The following is a 20,790-nucleotide window of genomic DNA, read 5'->3' as shown; positions in this document are numbered from 1 at the left end:
GACAAGATTTCACTTTAATTTTTTTACTGATTTTTCTCTTTAACTACTTGACCATAATTTTATGTGCCTTCTAGGTTTAAACAAGGAAACTTTACAACTAGGGGGGCAAAGCTATTGTACAAGTTAGCAGGAAGGGTTTTGTGTTTCCACTACCTTTTCTGGGTTCAATCCCACAAAGCACAATTTACTGGTAAATTGGGAGAATTCTGCCCCTTGCTTTCTCATTCTCGGCTCTTCATCAGGCAGCTCTTACCGCCACAAACCTTGAGCACCTTCTCCTCACTCCCCCCTTCCCTGACACAATGATCCTGGTACCATCTGCTCTCTCCTTCCCGCCCCTGCCCCCAGGTCCCCTGCTTCCTGCCATTCCTAAATCACTTTCCTTCTTGTTATTTCTTTGCCTATGAGTGCTCCTGTATTCACAATCTGACATTAGGTTAGGAGCAAGAGAATATTTAGGTGATCTTCAGAGTTGCCGATGAAAATAATAAAGCAAACTTTCTGCCCTTGTCTCTAGTTCATACACCTGAAAATACAAATGGAACATATCAAGTTCATTCCAGAAGTCCTATATATTCACCTACCCACTTTTCCTTTCTTCTGATGAGCTTTTACACTATGAGAGCAGCAAGAATGTCATGGAGAAAATAAAGATGATAGATATAATGTAACTTGCAAATTGCAACCTGCTTAGGTATCTGATTGTTCAGTTGCTACAGGATTTGGATTTTTTTTAAAACCTGCCTAAAAACCGAGATAGGAGCAAGTGGTAGGATTTCTGGTGACTGAATTTGAAATATCAAAATTAAAGCTCAAATACCAAACTTTTCTGCTAAGAACTCTCAAATAAGATCATGAAGGAATGAATTTCCAACTGGAATCTAACGGCCAGTGTGGCTATTCCTGCTTCAATCTGTGCGTAAATTCCTGTAAAAGTGCAGAGTGAAAAGCTATTCTGAATATCGGCAGTTAAATTATTCTTGTGAAGTTACATAGCGTTTCTATTAGCCAGGCAGCATTTCAACCCTGACAACAAGCCTAAGAAGTAGGTATTGTAGTCATTCCCATTTTACAGATGAGGAAGCTGTGTCCAGGGTCACTGAACCAGCAAGAGGCAGAACCTGGAGTTTAGCTCAGGCAGTCCTGCTCCGGAGCCCATTTTCCTAACCTCTCAACCAAACCGTACTGTTTTTCTAGAATCTGCTGCTTCTCCTATACAGTCGATGGGAAGTCTTTGTCCACAGAAAAGGCCGAAGAAGAGTTGCTGAATGTGCACTACTATACTCTGCCTCTTCAGGCCCTGCCCATCTCGGGCCCTGGACAAGAATGTGTCCCCAGGCTCTTAGCGCATCCACAGCCTCCTGAGTCATAAAGTTGTTTTGTAAGTGAGAGTGCCTTCTACATCATAAAACAGTGAATATGAGGCGCACCGACATTCAGGTGTCTCTCTTCTACTCTCTTTGCTCATTTTCACCCCACGACCAGCAAGTTGTCCCAAGTTCTGAGCACCCCATGTGTGGACCAAGATGGCAGCATCCCAGCTGGCCCCCAGGACGCTCTCCTCTCATGTGGCCTTATCTCCTGCACAGTGCTCCCATGCTAACCTTCCTTAAATAGTATCTTCTTCACAATGCTTCTCTGCTCAAAATTTTCTGTGACAATTCATTTCCTACCTGAAGGAGGGTACTTGAGTGGAGGGTACTTGAGAGACTATTGTTAAAATGGTGAGAAGTAGTAGTGGGGACTCCTTTTCTGAATTCAACTCTACAACGCTCCCGATTATTACATTTGAAATCACTTTTTCTTCTGTACCTTTTCTTGTATAGAACATATTATTCCTATTCTGCTCCATAAATATGGCCCGCAGTCCAAATGAATACAACACTGACCCATTTACCATCAACACAGCATCTCAACTCCTCCCAGATTTCCATGTGTATTTATGATTCCCCTCTCCTTGCTGGGAGTCTCTCCTGTCTGTCAGACCCCTTTTCTCTGTCCTGCACATTCCCAACCTTTATTTGGGGTCTTCCCCTGAGCAGACCTTTCAGTCCATCTTAGCTCAAATCTACCTGTTACACCAAACCCTTCCAACTATACACCCCTCACTGATGTCCTTCTCCACACTCACAGGACATGACAGATAAATGCTCTACTGGCATTTCTCTTTCTACTAATAAATTTGAGCATCATTGAAAATGTTTATTGACTATTTTTGTTATTATGTTGCTCTTCTATAACTGTTCTTTCATCTCCTCTACTCATTTTTCTATAGGGCTTTAGTCTTTTTCTTTTCACTATTAAAGAATTTTTTATACTCTAGATATAAAAATGTTCTCATCATTTGCATTACAAATGCTTTTCCAAATATTTGAAGACCACTGCTCTTCTTTCTACATTTTAAAAAGCTTTCCTCAGACACTTCCTTCTCCATAGACAATCTAATTTACTTAATTTATTCAAATAGTTCATTTGATTCAGAATGCTTAAAAAGTCTGTTTGGAATCTAGCTGGAATTGCATGGGATTTTTTTTAGAAAAAAATTTCAAATTTTATTTATTTTTTTAAAATAAACTCTACCCCCAACATGGGGCTCAAATTCACGACCCCTAGATCAAGAGCTGCATGGTCTACTGACTGAGCCAGCCAGGTGCCCCTTGCGTGAAATTTTTAAAATTAATTTTGGAAGAATTAACATTTCTATGATACTGAGTACTGAGACTCCTGAGCTAGAGCATAGTTGGTCTTCTCATTGGTTCAGATGTCATTTCATGTTCTTCAGTCTGATTTTATAGTTTTCTTCATTTACACCTCTCCATTTTGAAATGTCATCCAACTTTTGCAACTTGAAGAATGCATATTTTCAAAGGTGAAAACACCATAACTATATAAAAGTTGCTTTTGATGCTATTATTTTTAACTTGGCAAATATTATCATTTTCCATTGAAAGAGTTTTAATTCTATGGTCAGGTATGCTTAACTATCCTTTTATAGCTTCTGGATCTCCAGTCTTTTTAAGACCAACTCTGTCATCCCTATGTGATATATATATTCTCCTGGGTTTTCTTTTAAGATTTTAAAATTATTTTATTGTTTATATTCACATCTCTAATCCATCTGGAATTCATTTTGTATATAGGTTAAGATTCAGGTCCAATTTTATTTTTACTCTGATGGATGGAGAGTTATGTCAGCACCATTTATGAACTAATATAGCTTTTTTCCAACTGACTTGAACCAACACTTTCATCATATATTAAATTTTTATACATATTGGAGTCTATTTCAGGATTTCCTATTCTATCCTACTGATTATTTTATCTCTTACTGTACTAATCCCATATTGATTTAATTTCAGTGGTTTTATATTATGTTATGGTAACCCATAACTTAAGTTCTCCTTCACTGGTCTTCATTTTCATACTTCTAAAGGCTCTTCTCAGGCATTTCCTTTCCATTCAAACTCTAAGATCATTTATCCATATACTTGAAAAAATCTATTGGCTTGTAATTGAAATTGCACAACATTTGTATATTAATTTGGGGAGAATCGCAATTTTTATCTACCGAGATATTCAGCCAAAAACATGACGTGTCTTTATATTTTTCAGATCTTGTTTAATGTGCTTCCATAAGATTTCAAAGTTTTCTTCATTTGCATCACCTCTTTCTTTTGTGATTAAATTAGAGCATATGAAAATCTATATTTTATTACCTAGTTAAAAACTGTGTGTATGTGTGTATAGATAGACAGCAATCTAATTATTGACCTAATCTAATTGATACCACGATTGCATAATTCTAGAAATCCTAGGAAATGTGACAACATGGCTAACCTCATTGAAAAAGGTTAGACTTTGAGCCGGGAGAAAAGAAAACTTTGTTTTGCACTTAAAATTGGACTCATTTTATCTCTTACTGAAATTTGTAATTATTGCAATCCTATCTGAAATGGTTTCAGAAACATTATCTTTGCATATTCTTGCAATTAAAGATATTATCTAAAATGAAATAGTTTCCTGTGCCACTAGAAACAAAATCTCTGAATAAAATCATTGTGGAATCATCACTAGAGTCTTACTTGACTAGAAAGTTTAGAAGCTTCCACAGCATGTTCGAAATCTGGTCTTCCAATTACAGCAGGCTCTTTATTCATTACTCCTTGCCCTTTCTTGTATTCTGCCTAAAATGAATAAATAAGAGAATGTTAAATATTTCTACTTTCCAGTGAAGAATTACATTAATATTAGCTGAAATAAAATATAATAGACCCTTCGTCCTTAAAAAAAAAACATTCCTTACAATACACCGAACACAAAATTGCTGACTGGTAGAACAGAAATTGACTTAGTGTGGTTAATCAAATTCAACTTTTTTTGTAGTAAATTAATTATTAAATTTGAGTCTATGTATCCTGTCATCATCATTGTGCTTATGTATAAACAGTGAAAAAAATTAGGAAAAATTACTGGAATTGAGATCCTGCCTTCTGCAGACAGATAGCTTGTATGGCTCCTTTCATCTTAGGAACTGATTTAACTCCGTTTGGTTAGCATCAAGTTAAATCTTGTAAATAGTTATTAATTTTTAAGTGAGTATAGTCTCTGTTATTCAAACATTTGGTCTGTGTGAAGCCATCATTTTAACCAGGGTGCAAGTTATGTTTAAGTAAAATGGTATTAACCAGTAAGGATATCTTGGAGAAGATATGATAAGAAAAGAGCCAAAATGTGTAGAAAATGTACAAGGGCAAATGGTGGCAAAAAAAGAATCTGCACAATTAACAGTAGCACAATAGAAACAAGGCCAAGTGAAGTTCTTTGGGACAGGGAAAGGTGAGAGACCAGATGACTAACAAAGTTGACTTTCAGGCTGAGGCATCCGAACGTCACCTTAACACCCGAAGAGTACTTACTTCTCTTTTTTTTTTTTTTTACTCTATATATTTATTTTTTTTTTATTCTTATGTTAAGTACTTACTTCTCTTAAAGTATGACAGCATTAGCCATAGTCAAGGTGAATTTGGGCAGTTTCTGCATATACCTGAATAACTTACACAGTCAAATGGATATTTCAGATAAAAAACTTGAGATGTCATTAATTCAGATTGATTAATTTCACTAATTAAATTAACCATTCAACCACCAAAGTCATGTGTTGTCTCCTGAAAAAATAAGAAATCCTTTCTGCTCAAGATAACAAAGAGAGATTACATTGCTTATGATCTTGGAGATCTGTGTTGCCATCTTGATGTCTGGTCTGTTGAGATCCGCACTGTACATATGGGTGTCCTGCACATCTTTTCTATAAGAAATCTGATCAAAGAGACAGTTTTGATTGAGAGAAAGAAAAAGAAGAAATTAGTAATTTTATAGAGCTACCAATCTTAATGTCTATACATCATTTATCCTTGCCATAATCATCTTAGAGAACCCACCGACCATAAATTGTTTTTTAAATTTTTTTATGTACATTTATTTGAATAGATACATTATTTTCTCTCCCATACCTAAGTCTCACTAGCATTACTGCATTTGAACTGGATTCATACAACCTAAAAAATGTGAGCCCAAGACTTGGGCACAAAATCAATCTTACAGAATCTTACAGAATTCTTATGGAATTATCACCTTAAAAGCATGTCATTACGTGTAAGAGTGTATGTACATATTCACATACAGAATATCCTCAGCAAGGGCTTTAACTTGCCCATCACACAGTCTCAACCTCCAGTGGATGCAGGGTAAGCCCAGTACATGAGGGTAGAAAAATCACTTCCTGGGGTGAGGGTGTGTGAAGCTGCTCCTCTCCAGCTCTCTCTTCTTTTTCTGACTGGACTCTTATTAAAATGCCCATGTCTGGCAAGTCTAGTCATGTGTACTGATATTTTTATTACCTAGCAAATATCAGTGCAGTGACTTGAGCCTCCAAAAATAAAAGCAATGACATTAAGGAACATCCATTCTCTGAATGCACACGAGATACAATCAAACCAAAGTGTGGAAAATAGACATTTAAAGAGAAAAATGCATGTAAATTTTACCAAATGTACTTTAGACAATGGTGGTTATTTAGATTAACTCCACTGACAAACAGGAGGCAAGACCAGATGAGAACTGGTATAACGTCCCACAGTCAACACCTCACCAGTCTGTCCATTTCTCTGCTTCCTGAGGTCAGTCATGAGCTGAAGGAGTATTTATCTATTTTCCAGATGTAATTCTATTTGGCAATATCACCAGGGGCTGGTCAACTTGTCCATTACATTAGTTCTATTAAAGATCTAACGCAAAGGGGGCAGCAATGGTCATTTTTAAGACCTTCACTTTTTCAAGGCATAGAAAGGTAAAACATAGAAATGTAAAACAACATCAATACGAAATGCACAATTAATTATATTTGTACAAAACAAATATTTCTATTGTTGCCTGGAGACTTTCCACAATAGCATCATCTAAGGTACTTACTCAAAAATTAGATTCCTGAGGTCCATCCCCAACCCTACATAATAGAATTTCTGAAGAATCTGCATTTTAATGAATTCTCCTGTTAATCAATATGAGCCAGTGTTCTAGATAATATCAATGTATCTTGTTATTTTCCTTTCAATTTCCTGCAGAGTTAAGAAAACATTTGTACTTTCTCATTTCTTTCAAAAATAATATCAGGTATAGGAAGTGAAAGGCTCCCTACGCATTATATTATTTTATTTCAGTGAAATATTTATATACATTTCTATTTACTCTTTTAAGGGCTTGCATTCGCCTCACCACCAAGACTGTTTTTATTTGTTTTTATTTTTTTTTAAAGATTTTATTTATTTGACAGAGAAAGAGACAGCGAGAGCAGGAACACAAGCAGGGGGAGTGGGAGAGGGAGAAGCAGGCTCCCCGCTGAGCAGGGAGCCCGATGCGGGACTTGACTCTGGGACCCTGGGATCATGATCTGAGCTGAAGGCAGACACTTAACGACTGAGCCACCCAGGCGCCCCCAAGACTGTTTTTAAAACAATGTTTATAATCATGAATCTAACGAGTGAACACAACTTCAATAGAATTAACATAATTTCAGCAAGAACATCTGTTTTCTTCAGTATTTGTTTTCATAGGCTTTACTGTCACAAGTAATTCAGGTAAGTTTTGTGCACACAGGTAGCAAAAGAAACATGAAAATAGGCTGAAAACTGAGTTATATTCTTGGGTGAATTTTTTAACTCTTTAGGGGTTTAAAATTAAGCCAATTTCATTGGCTTCAAATAACAACACGCTCATGTGCCAGTGATGGCCAATCAACCTCCGCCTGCACTCGGTTAAACACAAGCTGTGTAAACAAAAACCGACTCTCAGGTGAAAACAAACCAAAATTACTACCCACCTACAAGACTAACTGTTTCTAAGTTACTGCATTCATACGGAAACCACAGGGGGGTAATGTCTTTTGTTTAGAAAAGAATGAGGATAAAAATGGAAACCCTTACTTTTTGAAAAGAGCTGCAACCTTCCAGAAATCTAAGCTTTGTATGGGTTACGTAATTATATGCTGCTCAGCCTAATGACTGCGTGAAGAGACGTGAGGGGCACAAAGGCGGAAGGAGCAGGACTCTGAATAGGGCCCCATCATCCATGTAAATTGCAAATTAGAGGCCGGCATATGTGACTCAAAACAAATATTAAGATTGACAAGAGCTGCAAATTCAAACAAGCGGACACCACAGAGCCACACAGGAGAACAGCACGGGAGCCCGGTCACTAGTCAGATCTTCCAGGATACCACTGCATGGGGACATCCCACAGGAACGGGGCTTTACATGGAGAGGCGCAGGGCGGTAGGCTCCTGGTCTTCACAGTCTGCAAGGATGTCTGAACTTGTTGGTGCAGCAACATGGCTGCCTAAGAGCGCTGCTCATCTTCCTCCTCCTAACCCGGGTCTGAGGGGAGCTCACCTGACATTTCTCAAATGTCTGCACTATGTCTTTGCTCCGTTCTGCAGTCCGTCAGAACCCAGGAAGAATAAAAACAGTATATGGTAGAAGAGAGGTGTGGCAGGGTTTGGGGTTTTTTTTTTCTTTTTTCTATTTCCTGAATAAATTCAACCCCTAAGTGCTAACTGTATTGGAACAAGGGACTGGCCTCCATTCTTCAGGTTGTCTTCTCATGACAAGTGGTGTTCTGTATAATACTGTTGAATAAGAAGAGAAGAAGAGACTCCTGAAAATCATCACCCCAGGATGGGTGCAAGCTTGAGGGTCAATGATTGATTTTACCTCATTTATTTATTTATTTATTTATTTATTTATTTATTTTTAAAGATTTTATTTATTTATTTGACAGAGAGAGACAGTGAGAGAGGGAACACAAGCAGGGGGAATGGGGGAGGGAGAAGCAGGCTTCCCGCTGAGCAATGAGCCCAATGTGGGGTTTGATCCCAGGACCCTGGGACCATGACCTGAGCCAAAAGCAGATGCTTAATGACTGAGCCATCCAGGCGCCCCTTACCTCATTTTATTTAATGTTTTGCTCCCTACTGCATCCTCAGAGCATGGAAGGAAAAAGCAGGAAGAGGGAGATGGGAGGAGGGAGGACAAAGGAGAAGAGAGAAAAGAAGGAGAAGGGGGAAGAGGAGAAATAATAACACCAATAATAATCTCCACTTTCAACCATTTACTATGGACCAGGTAGCATATTAAGGACTTAACATTCACTGCCTCACTCACGCATTTCTTGAATGTATGACCATAAGGATTTACATACCTTACACCAAGTTCTGTCTACTGCTCTTCTTTTTCAAAATTTTTCTTAATTTTTACCTATTTATTCTCATAAATGAACATTAGAATAATTCTAGTCAGTTCCACAAAGGAAACAAATGAAACTTCAGTGGGCATTGCATGCAACTCAACCTACAAAACGACTTAGGGAAAAATTTCTCAAAACTATTTCAGTCTGTTCCCAAGAGAAGAAGGTGAATTTCCCCACTTCTTTAAACCTTGTATTATGCCTTTCAATGAAGTTTCATTTCCTTCTCGAGGTCCCACATGAGGCAAAAAAGTAATTATCATATGATGATCATTTCCTTATACCTTGATCTTGTATCCAAGATAAACGGCCTTTTCTTTTTAATAACATATAACAACATACAATCTTATCTGTAAAGACTGATTGTGGTTTCTTCCTCAGGAACATCTGAAATTATTACTATACATGCTTGATCTCTTCCTCCTTTTTTTTTTCCACTAAATTTCTTTCCTGGCCCTTTTCCACATATCTGGGTCATTTTCCTAAGTTATGCCTCTGTAATGGACATGTGTAATTTCTGTATCGGCCTGGGGTTTTTTATTTGGAAACTGCCCCTCCCTCTCACTCCATGTGATTTGGTGGGGCTGTCCAAAGCAGCCTACCTTCTTGGCGACAGGGGTGGTGACATGACAGCTTGTCCAATCATACATCTCATCTCTTTAGAAGCCACAATCAATAAGAGGGCAGACACATAACCCAGGGAGGGCCAGAGTCACTGATGGATCTGAGGCTGGAGGGAGAAAGAGCTTCTGTCCTTCCCTCTGGAATCAGTGGCTCTAGGGATGATTTAATTCTGGAAACACCAGCTGTCATCTTGAGACCATCTAGACAGTCTGTCTGAAAGCAAAGCCATGAGATGGGGAGGGACAAAGAGTCCCAGTGACACTGTGAGCCTCTGGATCCAGGTACACCTAAAGGTAGCTTGAATTTCCAATTATGCAAGCCAATAAATTCTCATGTTTTACTTAGCTAACTTGAGATGGAGTTCTGTTGCTAAACCTAGAAACGCCCGGTTAACAGTCTCCATTTCAGGTTTTTCTGCAGTGTCAAATCTGTTCTTCATTGCCTCCAATAAAGATATTAATTCTATCAAATTTGTTTTGGAATTTCTTCCTTGTCTCGCCATGTTCACTTTGTCCCTCAGTTTGTACTTTCATCATTTTATTGTCTTTTAATCTCAGCTTGTTCCCTATAATCCTGATCTTTTTTTTATTATGTTCAGTTAGCCAACATATAGTAGTACATCATTAGTTTTTGATGTAGTGTTCAGTGATTCACTAGTTGTGTATAACGTCTTTTGCATTTTTTTTTTTTTTTTACATCTGTGCAGAGGGTCCAACATGCCAGGCATTGTTCTGAGCACTTTACGTGCATGAATGCATTAAATCATCATCCCACCCTTGTTGTGCTGCATTGTCTCTGTCCAACCAGGCTTCCTCAACATTCCCTCCCAGGACTGGAACAAGTTATCCACAGTCCCCTTCCTTGTATTGTTCTGAGTTGGGCTTGGCCAATGAGAGACTCAGATTTATGTCCTTGGAGATGCCAAGATTGAGAGATGAGGGGACAGCCAGGATGGCAGCCACAGACAGACCCCTGTGGGGGAATTAAGGCTGGTGAGCAGACTTAAAGAAATCAAACCCAACTGGCCCAGAACCATCATTCCCTTTGCCACTCTGATGAAGGTTAACGTGATTCTTGGTGAGAAGAGACTAGAAAGGATTTACATCTTGAGTTTGGCAGAATAGAAGGGCATAGTGGGGCCTGTATTTAGTTATAATCTGGAAGCACTCGTGCAGTCATTCCCAAGAAATACATTTATCCTAAACTCTCACATTAGAAATGCCCCCAGGTATCTCACATAGGCACATGGACTGGAAATTCTATCTCAGGCTTATTTCTGTCTGGGCATCCTGTATGTAAAAAATGAGTAAAGGATTAGATTGTAAGTATTATTTTTATGAGAGAATGTAAACCTTTTATATACAGGTAAACCTAGGATCTGACATTCATCAGAAGGCAGAAAAGTTTTCCATCTCCTAAAAGATGGAGTAAAATACTGAGCTGCATCTTTCTCATTATTATTGTTGTCATTGTTTATAAAAAGCATTTTAGAGTTGATAGAAGTTTTCTTATTCATGAGTTAATTTTACCACCACCACAATCTTGTAAAGAAGGCAGAATGGGTATTACTAACTATTCTTGTCTCAGAGATGAGCAAAACACTAATGTATCTATTTTAATACTAACTCCCAAAGTGCTGTTATTATAAGTCACATCGGGGAACCACACAAAACCATGACAGCCTCTCTAGTATCATTTTACTGATTTATCTCTAAGCTTTTTCACTTTCTGATGGAATAGAAATTTTATCTCCTGATAAGTTTTCTTACCATTAAGAATATATATATATATATATATATATATCATTCTTAAACATGAAGTCTCTTGTTTCCCCTGCTGAATACTTCCTTCCAATGCACATTGAATTGATTACCAATATGGTGTTTTGGAAGAGTTTACCACTCCAATTTCATCACAAGTCTATACAGACCACATTACTTACAAAACTTAAGATGGCAGTTCAAAATTTGTTTGACTTCCTTCAGAACTATTGGGTTTTGCATCTCTGATAAGATTGATGAGAACTAATAATATTACTGGGGTTTTCATTTTGAGCCCTTCTTTAGGGGAAAGTAACCGGATAGATTATCTCCAGTTTCTCTAATTACATTAGAAGAATTTGGCAGGGATACATCCCTTAAGATAAAAAAGGATTTAGATTGGCTGTTTTTAATCATTTCTTGGTTATAGTATCAACAAGATAGGTAGTTATATGGGTTCAGGATCATTTTGAACATGACCTTCTGACCTAAATGCTTCTTAATATAAATTTCACAAAATTTGGCCCTTTTCTCAATCTAAGCTCTGTTAATTATTTCAAATTGACTATGAAATCATCCTAACCTCTCAAATCACCCTTTAAAATTGGAGGGGGACCAAAGAGGACTCATATTTTATGGAGCTGCTCCTCTGCAAAGCCCTTTATATATACACCATCTCATTTAATACTCGCAAGAGCCCAGTGAGTTGGATACCACTGCCCCACTTTACAGATGGAAACACTGAGATTTGCAGATATTAAGTAACTTGTCCAAGATCTTCCAGGCAACATGTGGTCTGACTCTAAATTCCTTTTCTACTATATGCCTCAGTGGAGGATATTCGGATAAATGATCTCCCCCCCCATTCTGTGCTCACTGAATTGGGGGGGGACAGAAGAGACTGGTGCCCCTAGAACGACTAGTCTTCCTCTTGAAACTATGAGTTACACAGAGGTGAGAATTCAGTCCGCCCTCACAGAAGTCCTCTCCCCATCCTCTTCTGCCTATTCACACTTCTAAAGGCATGAGGGAGAGAACAGTTCTGAAAGGAAAAACATGCCCTTTGGCCCACTGATAAACGTTCTAATAAAAGTCTGAGCTGAAAGGAGGCAGAACTTAAAAGGTTTAAATGCAGTTGGCCCAGTTTCTTGGTTCTCTAACAGATACTGGAAAGCTGACTTGCTCTTGGTAGAAACATAAAATAAAAAGGTCAGCAAAGATGCCTTATTTCTAGGCAAATCAGATGTACGTGTGACAACACATTTTCTTTTAAGCTAAATCAGGTCATTTAGAGGCATCATGTAAAGGGACATCCCACATTACGGAAGGGTAATTCTATTAGTAGATTCTCTGCAAATGGGTTTCGACGGACTGAAGTTTTGTGGGAGACAGAGTTTTGTCTTTTGTGGAGACGCACCAGCCTCACCTATGAACCAGGAGAGGTACTTGCTTTCCTGTGGCTTTCGAGACCTAGGGTTAAATTTCATATTGTAGGGACAACAAATGTATTCTTCTAAGTGCCCTGACTCTAGGGGAATATCAACTACTTCACAGGTAGAATACAAATATCATTCTCACTTTAAATCTGAGTAAATAGTCTTAAACACTTTCTAAATCCTATTATATGTACAAACTTTGCATGTGAAGGTCGAGCCGAGTAGGCAGAGGAGTGTAAGTAAATACATCCTTCTCCCATAAGTACACAGTATTGAATGGAAGAGAAAAGGCCTTTATACTCTATTCCCTCAATCCCTCAATCAAAGACCTTTTAAAAGAAAAGGCAGAGTTAAAATAATAACCCCAGTTCTATGATAAGGAACTTCCGTATTTGAATTTCATTGAATTATAGAGTTGGAAGCAGCCTCCCGAGGGTCCGTGTAAGGCGCTCCAGCCCCTCCCGGGCCACCGCTGACCCCTTCGGTCCTGCAGCTCCTTGAATCTGTTGATCTAAATCCTGATGATAACCTATTTTGTCCCACATTTTAAAATTTTCATTTAAAATCTCAACCAATAACCAATGCCTTTTAAGAGGCATCCAGAAAGGGTGGACCTGGGAGTTTGACTCTTTCATCTCATTTTCTTCATCTACAGAATGGGGACTCAGTACAGGGATTTTGTGAGAGTTGGAAACAATGGGAGTCTTGGCAGAGTTCCTGTTGCGCAGCCGTGCTAGCTAAATGGTAGTAATTATGGTTATGACCGTCATTCTGTAAGCAAACCGTTCTTACGAAGCATCCCCTTCAAATGGCCTTGCTGGTAATTACAGACGTGTAGCTTTCTCATCTCTCATCCAAGTTAAACCATCTTGGGAAACTGTCTTGGTACTGGCATATATTTACACATTGGAGTGAAAATGTAAAACCTCACTCCATTTGTACTTAAGCAATGATCTATTGCAATTTAATACCAGATAACTGTTGCCATCCTGGAAAGAGGTACTGCACAGCTGAGGCTCTGGGGACACAAGGTCAGCCAAGCCCCACTCAGTAAGGGAGCTAGGTGGTGGGACAGAGCCCATGGGAGATGACACAGTTGTTTCAGGTAGCTTCCAAAGAAAGGGAGTTTCTTGACCCAACTAAGGCAGACACATTTATCTGAACTGATTGTAGCCCATTAAGAACCTAACAAACAATTCCTACATGCCTCCTAGACAACAAAGAACTCCTAATGGGGAGACAAATGAGCTTCCACTGAAATTTCAGGAAGAAATTATTCTTCTAGGCCACCAGGAGAGCGGTGGTCATTGAGCAAACACGCGGAAGTTTTGATACTCCTGCTAACTTACAACTTTATAATCTTCTAACTTACAACTTTTAAAAGAATTTATCTTCTATGGGTTTGTTTCCTCTCCCTTGGTTTCTGCTAAGTCAGCCATTACACATCAACTGCTTTCATGTTCTCCATGGGTCTTAAGTTTGACCATTTGCTCTCCATATGTGCTCCAAAAGAGACAGTAGTGGGGTACTATCTCACTAGCCTTTGTGAGGGACTATTCCCCAGGCCAGTGGTTTCTGGTGTCCTTTCTCCCAGTTCTTCTACAATTCTAGACTGGAAACTACGAGAGCTTTACCATCAAGTCAAGGGCACTCTAGGAAATGCCAATAACCCAATAGGTCCAAGGCAGAACTTCCAATATCTGCAAGGACCTGACATTTTAAAGACATTCTACAAGGTTTTAATGACTTTTGATAGAGTAATTCAGATGAATTTATGACTGAATACTGGGAGATTTAAAAACAAGAAATTTTAAAGTTCTTTTTGAAGAGGAGAGTTGTAATATGTAAATTGCAACAACATATCCATTAGCCCTGATGTGGGTAACCACGATTTACCAGAAAAACATGAGGGAGGGGGTCCTTACATTACTCTGGTGTTTATTGACCTCCATGGCATGTTTGATGTCAGGTGGCTCCTTCATATGGGCATAATCTGAGAATCCTTTGGCAGCATCATGTTTCTGCTTATAGGCAACCTTTAAAAACACAAATCATTGTTAGTTTTTTCAGGGGCATACTACATTCTTACCTATTAAATTTTGGTGTTTTGCTAGGAGTTTGTGTATTTCAATCCCACCACTGATGGTCATATTTGCCTAAGCCTCTACAACAAGAGAATATACTCAGTGCTTTAAGGTTAGTGCTTCAGGTTAGAATCCTAAGTCTGACTCTTTCCTGTTTGTTTCAAAAGTCCTTGACCATATGCATGCTAAAATCCCCACTCATATTCAGCTAGCTTAAATCTCAGCTATGGTTTTGGGAAACCTTCCAAATCTATGAGCTCTTAGGGTCATAAATGTCCAAGGTTTAAATCTTGGGAAAGCAACTGACAAAGTGGGGAAAATGACCAGATATTTAAAGGCAAATTTTTCATTTTTAATTAATTGTTATGACTTTTCTGCAGGCACAGCTATAATACAACATAAACCTCATTAAATGCCCCAACCTTTGGGAGAAAATAAAACATGCACGCAGATTTCTGAGATATGTCAAGGTCTGTCCTGAGGGAAATGAGCCATCATGCCAATGTCATCCATTGCTACCATTTCAACTTGTTCCCTCCTGGGATGGACAGAAGGCATGAGAATGATTACTTCAAAAGTATAAGTAACCAAATTCAATGATAGAGTTAGGGGAAAAAAAATTCAGAAGACAGCAAAGAAATTGTCCCTTTATTCGCAGTCTATTCCATTATCCTATGTATTTCCTTTGCACTTTTTAATTACTTTTGTTTTATTTTTATAGAATTACTTATTTTCTGTCTTCCCTCATGAGAATGTAACTATCTAGCTCGGTGAATGCTCAGAGCCCAAACTAGTGCCTGGCACAAAGTAAGGATCAATAAATATTTGCTCAATGAATGAATGAATAAAAATAAAATAGGAATGAATGAATAAATTATTTTAAAATTAATTTTAAATAGATATTAAGTTTTATAATAAAAATATTAAATGGAGTTAGGATAACTCGACACAGGAGAATAGAGGCAATTTAAAGAGAAAAGCTGGAAGAGTAGTCACAAGAACAAAATAAGATCTAATTTTTAATGGAAAGGAATAACAGCTCAACTTAAGGAAAAACTTTTTACCAATACTAGCTCCTTGAGAACTATGCCTATATCTTCTTACACATCTTTTAATATCCTGTGCCTCTCATATTGAATGACAGAGAGTAGAAATGTAATAAATGTTTAGCAAAAGACTGAATAAATGAGTTTATTAAATATTCTCATGAACTTAAACCCCTCATGGGTTTTAATAAACTGTATTAACCATTCATTTAACTTAGATAATATACTTGTCTAGAGGATTAAGGTGATATTTACAAAACTAATTTTTAAAAATAAAATCATCGCCTCTTACCATAAAGAAAGAAAGCCATTTCTTACAACTATCAATATTTAAATCTCCTCTCTGGCTCCCCCACCAAGTTCTTCTTGAAAACGTTTACTGAAATGGAACTCACGCTGGGGTGTCACAGTCTCTAAATTGTGGAAGCTTTGACACAAAGCCCCTCCCTTAATGAAGCCCCAATACGTCTTCCTCTAGCGGCTAGTTCACCGGATGGAACTTTAGGTGTGGGCACACAGCTGTCAATGCCTCCCATTTCTCCAGACCATCTGCACGGAGTAAGGTCGTGAGCCCCTGTACCCCTAAATGCCCTCCTCTGCACAATTTCCAATTAATCCACCCTTTCTTAAGATGCCCAGAATGTTCCAGATATGGTCTGACCTCTCTTAATTAGAACTGTCCAATTTAGTCTGGGTTATGATTTCTTGTGTGCTCGCTATTATTCATGTATCCATAGATCACAGTGTTTTCCTTCTAATAACTACGTTGAGATTCCTGTCACCTAGTGTCCTTAAGCCTTGTTCAGTTCTGCCCCACTCTGTCTTCACATCCAATCCGGTATATCTAGTTGATTATCAGGACTCACACGCAGCACCCCGTTATTTCAGGGATCACTCATCTTGTTAGAGTCTGTCCATTGATTTAATCCATCAGGATATCTAATTCTCATGAACATATCTTTACATTTTCACCAATTAGTTATGTTAAATAGGAAACCCATTAAGGACCTCCATTTAAGTTGGCAAAAAACACTATGTCAGTTCCATTACATTCTATATTATAACTTTGGGGGAAAGGAGGAGGAGTTTAGTGGGTGACCAGGTCTATTATGCCAAGAAGAAACCTTTATCAGATTTGTTTCTTCTTCTTAAATAAAAGGAGATAGCACGTAACTAGCTCCTTTTTGCTGTGTGCCTAGTTTAGTTTGTATGACTTGTGACTTTATAAACATAATCAATGCAGCTGATCATTTCGTGGGTTATCATAGAAATGGTGAGTCATCAAGCACAATTTTAAAAAGCACTCTTTCTTTAAAAGGCTCTGTAATTTTCTACTTGCAGCATTAAAAGTCATTTCATTTATAGCTACAACGAAGCACCACTTTAGAATTAAGATTACATCAAATTGGAGGCAGCTGAACTTTAATTTATCATATTGATTTTCATCCTTAAAATAGCTAATGGAAAATCATGACAAGCTAATAAATTTTCTGATAAATTTGATTTCTTAGGATTTGTCATTATTGTTTAGCATTTCCCTAGATTAACACTGTTTTCTTCATACTTGAGAATCAAGGTCGCCTTGCTACTGGATACCTAACTAGTGGAAGACATTTGCAATAGTCTTATATACTTATATATAAATATGTTTATAAAAGTAGTACATACATTTATCTTGCATATTTGATAGCATAGTATAGCACAGTATATTTTTATATCATATATATATGTGTGTGTATATATATATATATAAGATCTCTATACATTTCTAACTTCAGGATATTTTACAACTACTATATAGGTAAATGCACTGCTAGGCAGGACCCCGGAGCCTCTATGGATAAAAACATAGGCTGTCAAACATCTGAGTCCAGATGCCTGAGTAGCCTGTATCAGTTCTGTGATAAGAGATTATTTAGCCTCTGCCTGAAACAGCCCTGGTGAGAAGGATCTCACCATTTCATGGCATGGTCCATTCGTTTCCAGAAATTCTCTTTGTGGTCTTTGTTTATAAAATTTTTAATGGGGGATATCTCGTAAAACAGCATCCTAAAATCTCCACATCTCTCTCTTTTTTTAGAATGACTTCCCCTCAGTCATTTTCTGTAAGGAGCATTAATTTAGCTCTCTTCACCTTATCATTCTAGTCTGGATGTAAGCAGCTGAGAATGTTTGCAAATTGATTTTAACGTAACATTTTGACCCAGTGTCCTCAGTTTAGGAGACTTTTCATTAGAATCCAGAACACCTTGAAATTCCAGAATGTGTCAACCACTCTAATTTAGGTTACCACAAATCTGATACAATTTGGACACAGTAAAATGTTAGTTCTGTAATTTTATCAGACACTGTCAGATAGTTTTACTTTCTTGATAGTCTTATTACCAGGTAAGCTCTGAGAACTGCAATTTTAGCAACAATAAAATTGATTTATACAAACCTCAACAAGTATTATTACATTACACTGAAATGTTATTACATTACATTATTCCATTGAAATAGATACTTTATTCAGAACCCAGGTGTTTCCTTACTAACAAGTTCAGTGACTAATTACAACAGTGGGCGGTGTTGGGAGCACATACCTGTCTTTCCCAGGGGCATACTCTACTATAGCATAACACATGCTAACAAGGCAAGAGACAACTTATTCTGGGGGGAAAACAAGATTCCACAATATACAGTATGGATTATCTTCCATGTTAAGTCCTACACTGCATTGTATGGCGACTAACGTAACATAATAAAATTAAATTAAATTTTTTTAAAAAGTCCTATATTGCACATGTTCGTTTCTGCCATAAAAAGTGAGAAAAGTTGGGCACTTTCACACAATGAGGATGTAAATATCTGCCAAGGTTACCTTCCCAAGTATAAAAATAAGAAGAGACTATTCTTTCTTGCATAATTGTTATTTGTCACACATCAACTGTTGGATTGTACTTATTTGCGTTATAAAGTAGTCCGTTTATTATCAGCTAGTGGCTAGATGACCAGATGTTGTGAGGGGAAAAAAAGGGACATATTAGTCATGGTCAGCCATGCAAAACTCTGATATCATATATTTTTAGCCTCATGTTGCACAGCTGAGATTAGTTTACTGCCAAGCTGAGTACACAGAGGACATTTAAATTTGTAATAATAAAGTACTTAAAGATGTTCTCAAAGGATAACAATGCTCAGTCTTTTTCAAGAGTACTTTATTTTAAGACTATTTTAAAATTACCTAGGCATCCTCTACTTAAAACTAAAAAGATTTTGATGGAAGAAGTCAAGTTGTTTAATAAGCAAAAGAGTGGTGGAAATGGTAAGAAAGAGGTGATGCAGTGTGTGGTTAAGAACCCAGACTCTGAAGCCAGACTATCTATGTCCATGTGTTGGCTCTGCCATTTATTGGCTGTGTGATCTCAGGCAAGTTATTTAACTCCTCTGTGCTTCAGTTTCCACATCTCTGAAATGGGGCTATCTCTGGGAGTACTTATGCGGATTAAATGATATAAATATATGTGAAATGTATAGATCAGCACCTGACACATAGTAAGCATTTGTATGTGTCCATTATTATTTTTAACCTAAAATGTAGCATTAAGAATATTAAACTACATAAAAGGAAACATTTCCTTATAAAAGGAATCAACAAATTCAACAAAATCCATTTTACCAGTATTTACTGACTATCCCCCTGCGTGCCAAGGACTGTTCTAAGCTCGGGGGTAGAGCAGAGAACAAGACACAGGAAGTCCCTGCTCTCGTATCACTTAGGAAGCCATTTCATAAAGTTAAAAAAAAAAAAAAAAACTGTGCTATGGAGAAAACAAAACAATAAGATGACTGAGAAAGAAGTGAAATATTCTATTTTGAAATTCTGTTTTAAGAAATACAACAAATTAAATGTACTATGTATTCCTTATGTCGAACGTACCAAAGGGGAAAATTACTCTTCTGGACTCAAAATGAGCTTACAGGATGACAATTCTTGAGTTCGTCTGCAACTTGCAATCACTAAAATGGCCACTTCCACCTGAGATACTCCACAGGAAATCCATAATCCACAGAAAAGGAAATTCAGGAACCTCTCGCCTAACTGAGGAAGCACAGACTTGTGGATCCTGAATTTAACCATTAACTCGTTACGGGACTTCGAATAAACCACTGGAATGTTCTCCACTTAGAGATCACATGCTAAATCAGAGACAGGTTTAATATTTGCTGTCAGATTTTATTTTTTTAAAGATTTTATTTATTTGTCAGAGAGAGAGACAGTGAGAGAGGGAACACAAGCAGGGGGAGTGGGAGAGGGAGAAGCAGGCTTCCCGCTGAGGAGGGAGCCCAATACAGGGCTTGATCCCAGGACCCTGGGATCATGACCTGAGCCGAAGGCAGATGCTTAATGACTGAGCCACCCAGGCGCCCCTCCTGTCAGCTTTTAATCTAAGTAAGTTGTCCTAACAAGATTAAAATTTGTTCTATTAATAACTGTGAATGGGCTTAGGAAAACAGCATCACTTGACTAACAAATTTGCCTGTCCTTTTCATTTTCTGTGACCCACCAGTGACTATTGACAACCCATGAGTCAGCTGCTTCCAATTTTCATCCAATATGTAAAACCCAAGATAAACAACCTTTTTGCTATCTATGTTTGAATACATATTTTAAATATTAATATATTTTAAGATGCTGATTGTATGTGGTTAAATTTCGATATATATAGTTATATAACAATTTAGGAAAACCACACCTCACTCTGAAGCTGCGTAACTTCTCTTGCAAAAACACTATCGATTGTGGCTGGCATCTGCTTATAAAGAGAATTGGAGAGGTTCGCCTTAATGGTGCCTTTGTATTTTGCCTAGAGGGGGGAAAAAGGAAAAAAAACTAATAAGCACTACTTTTTTTTACTGTGAATATTGAAAGAGAATAAAAAGAAATTTTCTTCAGAAACAGAATTAATTTAAAAACCTGAAGACCATTTTAACCTTAGATACTAGACTGAAGAACATATTCTGAAGAGAGATAAATCCAATTTATTATGGAAAAAGCTTT

General features: G+C 37.6%; 1 protein-coding gene across 3 annotated transcripts in view; it reads right to left on the bottom strand.

The window, feature by feature from the left end:
- Positions 1 to 20,790, bottom strand: part of NEBL (nebulette) — a 346,705-nt gene that overhangs the window by 79,278 nt on the left and 246,637 nt on the right. The window contains exons 4-7 of one of the 3 annotated variants that reach the window (XM_035021515.1): positions 20,486 to 20,596; positions 14,542 to 14,652; positions 5,215 to 5,316; positions 4,083 to 4,184 (exon numbers count right to left, since the gene is read on the bottom strand). The exons of the other annotated variants lie outside the window; for them this stretch is intronic. Coding sequence (XP_034877406.1) covers positions 4,083 to 4,184; positions 5,215 to 5,316; positions 14,542 to 14,652; positions 20,486 to 20,596 — 426 coding nt within the window. The remainder of the gene's footprint in view (positions 1 to 4,082; positions 4,185 to 5,214; positions 5,317 to 14,541; positions 14,653 to 20,485; positions 20,597 to 20,790) is intronic. 3 annotated transcript variants of the gene reach the window in all.

This window comes from Mirounga leonina, unplaced genomic scaffold (genome assembly GCF_011800145.1).
Source record: "Mirounga leonina isolate KUSES-001 unplaced genomic scaffold, KU_Mleo_1.0 Mir_175, whole genome shotgun sequence".
NCBI lineage: Eukaryota > Metazoa > Chordata > Mammalia > Carnivora > Phocidae > Mirounga > Mirounga leonina.
This window is presented reverse-complemented; position numbering and strand designations above follow the sequence as displayed.